This window comes from Muntiacus reevesi, chromosome 2 (genome assembly GCF_963930625.1).
Source record: "Muntiacus reevesi chromosome 2, mMunRee1.1, whole genome shotgun sequence".
NCBI lineage: Eukaryota > Metazoa > Chordata > Mammalia > Artiodactyla > Cervidae > Muntiacus > Muntiacus reevesi.
Genome location: NC_089250.1, coordinates 227,919,196 through 227,928,836, shown reverse-complemented (window position 1 = coordinate 227,928,836; position 9,641 = coordinate 227,919,196). Strand labels below are relative to the sequence as shown.

The window sequence follows — 9,641 nt, the reverse complement described above, 5'->3', positions numbered from 1 at the left end:
AGGGCTCGGGCGGCACCTGCTCCTCCACATATTGCGTTCCGGGCCCCAAGCCGGCCGCCCCGCCCCTCGGCCGCCGCTGCCGCCGCCACCGCCTCCCCCGCCGGCGCCATGGCCGCTGCGGCCGGGGACGGCTCGGTGAAGCCACTGCAATGCGCCATGAAGCTGGCCAACGGGGCCATCGAGCTGGACACCGGCAACCGGCCCCGGGTAAGGCGGGCAGAGCCGAGCGGGGCGGAGGCGGTCGCCGATCAGCGACCGGCCTGGTGGGCGTGGGCGAGGGCGGGGCCGCGGGGAGGGCGCCTCCAGGCCTTTCTGAAGACTCCGGGGTGCCGGCTCCAGCTTGGGCTTTGACCTTGGACAGCTCCCGCCCTATCTCCCCGCCCCCCGCCCTATCTCCCCCCCCCCCGCCCCCCGCCCCCCCGTCGTCTGTTTAGCGATTCGGTTGGAGCCGGGGCGTTTTTATTTGTGAAGGGACTCAGGAGATTTTGTGAAGCAGCCCTCCAAAGTGTATCTGGCAGACAGTCCCGTGTGTTTGTGTAGTTTGGAGGCGGGCCCTGTAGATTTAGTCAGATTCCCAAAGGGGATGGTACGCAGAAGAGGTTAACTGCGGCTTTCGAGTCGCCTTCAGAGCTTGTTTGGTAGGAAGTGCCGGCGGGGGAGGGGTGCGGCTCGTTTCTGAGAACGGGTGTTAATCCTAAGGGTGGCAACCGCGTGGAAAAGCCGGCGGAACCACTCTGGGCCGCCCAAGGGAAGAGGCGTTCAAGTCTTCCATCCGTTTCCTTTCTCAAGTCGCTATCCTACGGCAGCAAATGCCCCCACAAGTCAGAAATCCTTCCCGGAATCCATTTTATCTTTATCTGAAGTGTAGACTTAAAGGTGGATAACGAGAACTGGGATGCAAGGAAACAAACAAAAAGCAGGCCCCATGCTGTCATTCCAAACGCCCTGAGCTCTGTCAGGCAGCCCTGACCAGGAGGGTCACACGTTTGAAAGTGCCAGCATTCTAGTGGCATAGACTCCTGCGTGCCCAGGGTTTTCCCAGACTGAGTCAGAAAGTGACTCTTAAGATTTACAACACAGTCCCTGATTCACCTCCCAGGAAATATTTCTTTGAAGCCATTGAATGAATGGCCCCTGAATTATACAGGAAAAGAACTTGTTGCATAGACTGGAAACGGCAGCACCCGCCGGTGCTGCTTCCTTGACCCACTGAGTGAGAACCTCCATTCCTTTCTGTGCTGGAGAGAAAGGAGTGATGCCAGCTTCAAGTCTAGAAAAAAGGGTTATTCTCTGTGCCCCAGGCAGAGCAGTTACCAGCTAACCAGCTCGGATAATGAAGGTGTATCTCAGAGATAAGCAAGCAGACACCATGGTTACTGTTTCCAAAAGGGCACCAAGCAGACATGATGGAATTATTTGCTTCTAATGGCATGATCTATGTCATTTCTCTTCCCTGGGCACAGGAGGCATATACAGAATACCTGAAGAGCATCCACTACATCTCCCAGGTCCTGCTGGAAGAAGTGGAGACCACTAAAGGTACAGCTTCTCCTGTGCTGCCCAGACTGTGGACAGCTTGGCCTTTGATGGGTCTCCTGGCCCCAGACCTGGGCGTGTCCCATGTCCTACCTGCTTGGTCATTAGCAGGTGAACACTTGAACACTCACATGAGTGTGACATGGAGCAGGACGGGACAGCTGCTGTGACTCAGGGGACAGAGATGGGTGGGGACACGACCACAGACTGAATGCTGAACCCCAGTCCTGGGAGGAGTGAGCTACACGATGGTTGGGGGCTGGGGGCGGCCCAGAGGCCCTGCAGCAAAGAGGGTGCCAGATACAAAACAGTTAGGCAGTCTGGAGAGAGGGAGGTGCAGTTGGGGCAGGCAGGACCTTGGATGGGCCTGGGGCTGTCCTGGCACAAGGAGAAGCTCAATGGATGCTTTGTGGGCAGAGGCCAGCATGGCAGCAGAGCCCCACCGTGGGGACAGCAGTGGTGGGACTGCCGGGAGGTGGGCAAGTGAAGGGCTTGGGGAATGTTCTCTAAAGATCTGCCTCAGCAGACTTTCTCCGGGGAGAGTGAGGTACTGGGGTGGGGTGGGGGCCAGTGAGCTCCGGAGGTGGAGCAGGAGGTGGCAGGAGCTGAGGCCTCCATCATGGGCACGGTCTGCTCCTGGCATGTGGCAGCCTGACATGGTCAGGGGGAGGTGGCTGTCCCCACAGTGAGCACCGCCCTGGGGAGCTAAGCAGAACTTTGCGCACACGGAGGAGGGCACAGTGGGAGTGGCCCTGAGGGGATGTCCCAGAGGAAAGACCATGAGGAATCAGGGACCCTTGGAGAAGGGCAGCACGTGAGTGGATGAGTGGAAATCTGGTGGCTGAACTAGGGTGTAGTGAGGGACTGGCCCTGAAGGCAGTAGGAGTTGGGTCAGGAGTTGGAGCTGATGGGGTCCATGGGAGACTGTCAGGTGGCAGCTCCTCCAGCATGAGTTTGCTGACAGGAGCGATTCCGGAGGAGGGAGTGCACAGCAGAGAACAGACGCCCCCGGGATGCATGAGATGCAGGGTGTGGGGTGGGGGGCTCCTGGAGATGGGTGAGGAAGTGATCTCTGCGAAACAGCCACACTGCCTGCAGGGCCCACCTGGAGGAAGGGCTATAAGTACATGTGAAGCTGTCCATGGGGAGAAAAGGCCAGGTTAGTTAGAGAAAAGGCTCTGATGGTCCAGGCAGAAGGACAGGATAGCCACATAGAGGGCAAGTAGTCCGAGGTAAGGAAGGGGGGTGCCTTTGTTTGTATCTCAGCAAGAATCTGATCAGTGACAGAGGGGATAGTGACCATCTTTTTTTGTCACTTGCTCCCCAGAAGCTGGGGAAACTGTGACCCCTGATACCTCAAAGATGCTGAAGCTGGCAGAGCAGTGTCTGGAAAGGGCCCAGTCAACAGCTGCCAAGCTTGGTAAGTGTCCAGCAGAAAGCTTTCTTGGGGCATCCCCCCCGCCTCGGTCTGCCTCTCCTTTGTGGAATGTGGGGCCCCTATGCGGATCCTTGGCTGTGCGTGTCTTACAGGGAAAACATGCCTGAGGCCAGCCATGCCTGTGGCTGCACCCGTGCCCTCCCCTACTAGTCGACACCGCCGGGTGTACTCAGATGAGGGAGGGAAGCTCTCTCCGTTCCTGCCACCTGAGATCTTCCAGAAGCTTCAGGTCGTGGAGTCACAAAGCTCTAAGAAGTAAGATGGGACAGCACGGCATGTGGGCTAAGGCTGGGTTTGGAGGCACGGTGAGATAGCAGTGGTGGCTTTAGTCAAAAGGAATCCTAGAATGGAAATAAGCTGGTGCCTAGCAGAAGCAAATGCAAATTGTCTCTGGAGAAAAGCACCTTCAACTTCCGTGAAATGCGTGGTACATAGTCAGAGACAACCATGCACAAAAAGAAGTTTGAGCAGTAGCAGAAACACACCTGAAAAATCTTCAGATAGAATTATAGGACACAGACTATAACACAGTCATGCTCTTTATATTCAGGGAAATAAAAAGAAAGTTTTAAAATACCTTTAGGGGACAAGAAACTGTAAAATCTGACCCTTATTTATAATAGAGGTCAAATAAGAACCAAGTAGTAATAAGAAATACTGAAATTGTTTTTAAAAACTAATCAAAAACAATGGAAACATTATATTCTCCTGTAAAAGTACACACATGGACCCAAAAAGAAGTGTACAAGTTTGTGACAGCAGAGTGGACATAGCTGAAGAGAGAATTAGAGAACTGGATAAAAGGTTAAAGGTTTTCTTGAATGACTCACACACACAAAAAGAAAATATGAAAAAGACATGGAAGGTCTATCCAGAAACAGATGACCAAAAAAATGTAAGAGGAGCATTATTTGAAGAGATAAAGACAATTTGCTTTCTAGAGCGGATGAAAGATCCCAAGACACAAATGCCAGAACCCCAGCAGGATAGGCAAGAGGATGGGCTCCTCCTGCTGCCAGGCTCTGAGCCACTGCTACATTTTGTCTCTGCATGTGCAGCTCTGGGGCAGGGCCAGGCACCAGCTCCCATCCCAGGACAGTCTTGTGCCCCACAGCTTACCTCCTCCCACCTATGAAAGCAGGATGATATTAGACTGAAACTTTGGATGGTGAGAGGGCTGTCAGTGGCTGTTACAGAGTACTGTGACCTCCTTTTTGTGGGCTGCAAACTAGCTGTTTAGCCCACGTGGTGCCTTCAAAGAGTTTCAATGCTATTCAGAAACTCATATGACTGAGTTGCTTAAGGGTCTGGAATCCAGGCAGTAGGGCCATATTTCAGGGGTGCAGCTGTCTCCCATCCACCCCAGACCTCCTCTCTCCTTTACATCCCTGCTGCCCCGATCACCACCTCCTCACCTTGTGATCTCAGGGGAGGGCTAGGAGGGGTCCTCAGATGACTGGAGAGTTCCTGGCCTTCCTGGAGCCTGGCCAGCAGCTTATCACCATTCCAGGGAGCTGACACCCCTGGAAGAGGCCTCCCTGCAGAATCAGAAGCTGAAGGCTGCTTATGAGGCCCGGATGGCCCGGCTAGACCCCAGCCAGGCCATGCAGAAGACATCCCTGGTGAGTGGGGCCCAGGACCATGTGGAGTGGGGGTGCCAGGGGGGCAGGCCTTATTCCCTCTTCCTGTCCTAGACCCTGTCCCTGCAGCGCCAGATGATGGAGAACCTGGTGATCGCTAAGGCCCGGGAGGACACAGTATCCTTTCCACCCAGCCTTGGGGTCCAGAGGCTTAAGCTGAGGGAGGAGGCAGGGAGGAGAGGTGCCAGAGCCCAGCATCCTTGGCGGGGAGGCGGGGGGCAGTGCTTCCTGCCCATCCTGCTTCCTCTCACCTCCTGGCCTCTGCACAGGCCACCCTGCCCCTCCCAGCACCCACAGACTCCTCTCCACCCCTCAGGTCGACTAGGACTTGCCTTCTTCCACCCACCCCACCGGCCCGTGTCTGGCAGGGCTCAGGGATGCCTGGGGTCCATACATGCCACTCGGAAAGGGCCTTGACTCTGCTGCCCCAGCTGCAGAGGAAGATGGAAGAGCGCCGGCTGCGGCTGCAGGAGGCCGCCAACAAGTGCGTCCCTGCCTCCGGTCCCAGGACTTCGGGGGGTGGGGGGAGCAGGTGGGGGCTCCCGCGCCTGCCCGTCCAGCCCTGAGGTCCCCAGACCTGTCCTTCCTTCCAGGAGGTTCTGCAGCCAGGTTGCCCTGACCCCTGAGGAGCGGGAGCAGCGGGCCCTCTATGCCGCCATCCTGGAGTATGAACAAGACCATGTAAGTGCTGGGCGGGGCAGGGTGGGGAGGTCTGGTCCCCGGGGGGCAGCCTCGGTGAGGGAGGAGGGGCTTCTGGGCTCTCTCCCAAGGGCTCCTGTCCTGCAGGACTGGCCAAAGCATTGGAAGGCCAAGCTCAAGAGGAGCCCGGGGGACCTGTCCCTGGTGACCAGCCTGGTCTCCCACCTGCTCAGGTATCGGGCCTCAGCTCCCTTCAGCAGGGATTAAGAGGGAAAGAGGAGGAGGTCTGGGTGACTGCAGGGGCAGTAGGCCCCTGATGGCCTTTCACAGGCCTTTTGCCTTGTCAGAGGGGCGGGACATTTGCCCACAAGGCTTAATCCATGAGTCCCTTCTCTGAAATCCCTCACAGTGGGGCCACATGACCAGTGGGTGGGGGAGTCGGGCGGGCTTTGTAGCCCCCACCCCAGAGCCTGGTGAGGAGGCTGCAGCTGCCAGCCCTACGGGGCTGCCCTCTACACTGCTTCTACCCCACTCACAGCGTTCCCGACCACCCCATCTCCCAGCTCCTCAAGAAGCTCCAGTGTGCAGTGTACAGAGCGCTGTACCCCATCGTGAGCAAGGGCACCGCCCCCGGCTGCTGTTCCTTGCCCCAGGACGCCGATGGGCTGCTGGCTCCTGGAAGCCGGCGGCTCCGGCCTTCTCAGAGCCTCTACTGCATGCCTTCCCCCCCGGAGCCCAGCCCAGCCCCAAGGCCCCCAGATGGCCCTTGTGCCAGCCCACCCCGCCCCAGTAGCCCCGCAGGGCCTCCCTCACCCCAGCTGCTGGGCAAGGACAGCTCCTTCGAGGACCTAGAACAGTTCTTGGCTACTCCTGAGAGGAGGGGCTGGGGCCCTGGGGGGCGGCCTGAGCCCCAGACCCCAGAGGTGAGGAAGGAGCCTATGCTGGAGCAGCTGAAGGGCACGGTGCAGGACATACACGATGCCATCGGTGAGGCCCCAAGGCAGGTGGGCGGTTGGGCAGCTGCCTGTGACCCTGTCACCCCAGGGATGAGGGCTTACCAGGCCGCAGGGTTTCAAGGGAGGGGAGGCAGGGCCAGGCAGAGCGCCCTCCCAAGGAGCCCAGAAGCAACCTGCGGAGAGGCCCACCCCGAGGAGGCTGTCTCTGCGGGGCGGGGCTGGAGGTCCCCGCTGAGCCGGCTCTGCTTCCGGCAGACAGGCTGCTCTCGCTCACCCTCCTGGCTTTTGAAGGCCTAAACACGGCCGCCTCCAAGGACCGCTGCCTGGCCTGCATCGAGGAGCCGTTCTTCTCCCCACTGTGGCCCCTGCTGTTGGCCGTCTATAGGTGGGCCCCCGCCCCCCCGAGGTCCACCTGGGTGCTTCCCGCCGCGGGCGCCTTCCCTTCCCGGCCTCAGGTGTTTTCGGGTTCGCAGGCGGTGCCACACCCACCGTCCAGGATTCTGGGCGTGGCCGGCTCCCCCAGCCCGGTCTCTGTCCGCCCCGGGGTCGGGGTCTCTGGGCTGCTGAACCTGGCCTCTCTCCAACCCAGGAGCGTTCACCGTCTGCGGGAAGCGGCCTTGAGCCGGAGCATGGAGCTGTACAGGAATGCGCCCCCGGTGGCCATCGGAGTCCCCACCAGGCTCCTCCCGCAGGACCCCGAGGCCGCAGGAGTGGGCCCCTACCCCTACTGCGCCGCAGCCCAGGAGCTGGGGCTGCTGGTTCTGGAGAGCTGTCCCCAGAAGAAGCTGGAGTGCATTGGTGAGGGGATGGTTAGGGAAGGGAGAGCAGTGTCCCGTCCCACGGGGCTCCCTGAGTCCGAACCTCTGAGCCACAGCCTGGCCGTCTGGTGGGGAGGAGTCCCTTGGGAGAGAAGCGATGCTCGTCCTCCCTGCCCAGTCCTGCACGGGGTGGGGGTGCGGCGGTGCCTCGGGCCGGTTTGGAACGCCGTCCCCACCCGCTCACATGAAGCCTGGCTTCTGCGCCTCAGTTCGGGCCCTGCGGGTCATCTGCGCCTGTGCGGAGGATTACTACCGGGCCCGGGAGGCTGCACTGCAGCCTGGCATCGCCGCTATGTGAGTCCCAGAAGGGTGCGATTGTGAGGTGTGGGTGGGCCTGGGGTGGGGGCAGCGCCCTGGCCTTGTCTGTGGCTGCCTTCAGAGGCTCAGGAAAGCGGAAGCGCTTTGCCCTGCCCTGGCCTTGGGTGCTTGGGATTCTGCCTTGCTTCTCCTTGAGGCCCTTTCCCACCAAAGACCCCTGGCTCCAGCCCTGCAGAGGACAGGGCCCTGCCCCTGTGTGTTCTGGTGGCATTCTCGAAGCCTGTGCCTCCCCTCTGTGTCACACTGTCTTACACTTGGGGAAGCTTCCTTAGTCCCTGCCCAGACTCCCGAGGTGAGTAGGGGCCTTCCCCACTGTGTCCTGCCTTAACTCACCTGGACGGGCCTAGAGCCAGCAGTCTCCTGCCCTGGTACTGGTGAACCCTCTGGACCTGCCAGGGCTCTGCCTCCTGCCACCCTGTGCCAGAGACCAGGGTCGCCCTGAAGGCATCTGTGCTTGCAGTCGAGTGGGCAGGCTTTGGCGCCTACCGGTGCAGAGGCCTGGGGTTGCCTTCACCATTTTACCATCTGGCCTCCAAAAAAATTGTTGCAGGTGAAAGGGTCACAGAACTAAAAGTGTTTCAGAGCCCCCACACAAGCTCCCTCAGGATTTCTGAGGAGCCAGAGAGGGTGGTAAGGGTCCCTGCAGGTCTGTGGCTCCCAGGGAAGTGTGAACAGGAGTCCCTGGTCTGTGCCTTCATGCTTCTGGCAGAGAGCACTGACCCGCGGGGCCTTCACCGGGGTTTTGACCATCCCCCAGGGACTCCCTCCCTCACTGAGAGGTTTCCTGCATCAGGTCTGGGGTACCAGGCGTGGCAAATGAGTGACCCTGATCCCAGGAGTGAACAGGCTGCCTGGGAACATGGGCCGCCCACTCCAGCAGCCTGTCCCTGGGCTTGGGCGAGTGCACAGGAAGGAGGAACGGTTCCAGCCCTGGGCTCTGCAGCACAGGGGCCCCATTCGGGATGGCCTCAGTGCTCCCTGGTGGTCTTCTGTCATGCTGATCCAAGCCCACCCCCTATCCCCTGTGGCCGGCAGGTGGGAGGAGCACAGAGAGCAGCCAGCAAGCTCAAGGCTGCTCCAGGGACTGAGCTGGAGCTTCAGGCTTTTGGGGACTAATCGGGCCCCCCTGCCCGGGTCCCTGGAGCCTCCTGGCTAGGTGTGTGTCTCCCCAACAGTGGTGCTGATGACCTGCTGCCCATCCTCTCCTTTGTGGCGCTAAAGAGTGGCCTCCCTCAGTTGGTGTCGGAGTGTGCAGCCCTGGAGGAGTTCATCCATGAGAGGTGGGGTCCTTGAGCCTGTCCCTGCCCCACCTCAGCACGCAGCCCAGAGGAGCCCCCGACAGCCCCTGTGGGACCTCAGCATTGAGGTTCTGCCCCACAGCCCCTCCAGTGACAGGCGCCGGTGTCGCCTCCATGCAGGTACCTGATTGGAGAAGAGGGCTACTGCCTGACATCCCTGCAGAGCGCCCTGAGCTACGTGGAGCTACTGCCCCGGCGGGCCCTGGGCAAGTAGTGGAGGACCAGCCAGCCAGGGACTGGCCAGGAGGCACCCGCATGGGGCAGCAGGCCAGCCGTGGAGGGGCTCTTGGCCCCGCGTGACATCAGCCCACCAGGGCTCAAGGAGGCCCCTCTGCTCCTGATAGGATGAACGTCCTGGCCGCTGACAGCTAGCATGAGGACTGAAGGGGCTGTGGGCCTGGCCGAGGGCAGCTCTGCTCCCCTACATTCCCATGACGTTCAGAACCCCCTGAGCCAGGTTGTTGTCTGAGTCCAGAAGAGAACTGATCGCCCCCACAGAGGCCCAAAGCCCAGGTGGGTTCAGACTGTGCTGTTTATTTATTGGACACTGACCACTCTGTCCTGGAGGCCCAAGTGTCCCCAGGACATCTGCCCATGTCTGGGACCTCTGAGCCACACTTCACCCTTGGCGGTGGGCATGGAAATCCTGAGACCCTCCACCGCCAATCCCCACCCCCACTCAGCCCCTTTGGGGTCGGTGCGAACCCTGGGTCAGCACCTGCCTGTAGCCCACCGCCTGCCCACAAACTGTTACAGGCTTCTGGGCAGCCACTGACCCAACTGGAAATAAAAAGCACTGGCATCTCCCTCCACGTAGCTAATTTGCTCCTCACCCTACTGGCCTGCCTGAGGCCTGAGTAGTACAGCCACACCTGGCTGACCAGCAGGAACCAGACAGTCTCAGAGAGCCTGGGGGGCCCACTGCCAAACTCAGCCTGCCTCCCATCCCTCTGCCTAGGAGTGGGGTCTTGCAGGGGCAGTTCTCTCTAGTGCTAGAC

At 60.0% G+C, this 9,641-nt stretch overlaps 1 protein-coding gene across 4 annotated transcripts; it reads left to right on the top strand.

Annotated features, from left to right (window-relative positions):
• Positions 1-19: 19 nt before the first annotated feature.
• Positions 20-9,441, top strand: VPS9D1 (VPS9 domain containing 1). 4 transcript variants are annotated; one of them, XM_065925236.1, is made up of 15 exons: positions 32-207; positions 1,464-1,539; positions 2,864-2,956; positions 3,067-3,229; positions 4,485-4,596; positions 4,669-4,731; positions 5,046-5,098; positions 5,208-5,295; positions 5,401-5,486; positions 5,792-6,240; positions 6,501-6,594; positions 6,799-7,007; positions 7,237-7,321; positions 8,521-8,625; positions 8,764-9,439. In XM_065925236.1, the coding sequence occupies exons 1-15, from the start codon at positions 109-111 to the stop codon at positions 8,855-8,857; spliced, it is 1,869 nt and encodes a 622-aa protein (XP_065781308.1). In that variant the 5' UTR covers positions 32-108; the 3' UTR covers positions 8,858-9,439. The 4 variants fall into 4 exon arrangements, 3 of the variants coding, with proteins under 3 accessions (XP_065781308.1, XP_065781307.1, XP_065781306.1); XM_065925235.1 differs by having other exon boundaries at positions 70-207; positions 2,867-2,956; positions 6,465-6,594; positions 8,764-9,438; XM_065925234.1 differs by having other exon boundaries at positions 70-207; positions 6,465-6,594; positions 8,764-9,438.
• The last annotated feature ends 200 nt before the right edge of the window (positions 9,442-9,641 follow it).

Coding starts and splice junctions, on each gene's coding strand:
- VPS9D1 (XM_065925234.1), top strand. CDS start 109: ATGGCCGCTGCGGCCGGGGACGGCTCGGTGAAGCCACTGCAATGCGCC. Junction 5,099..5,207: donor CTGCAGGAGGCCGCCAACAA/GTGCGTCCCTGC, acceptor CCTTCCTTCCAG/GAGGTTCTGCAGCCAGGTTG. Junction 6,595..6,798: donor CTGCTGTTGGCCGTCTATAG/GTGGGCCCCCGC, acceptor TCTCCAACCCAG/GAGCGTTCACCGTCTGCGGG.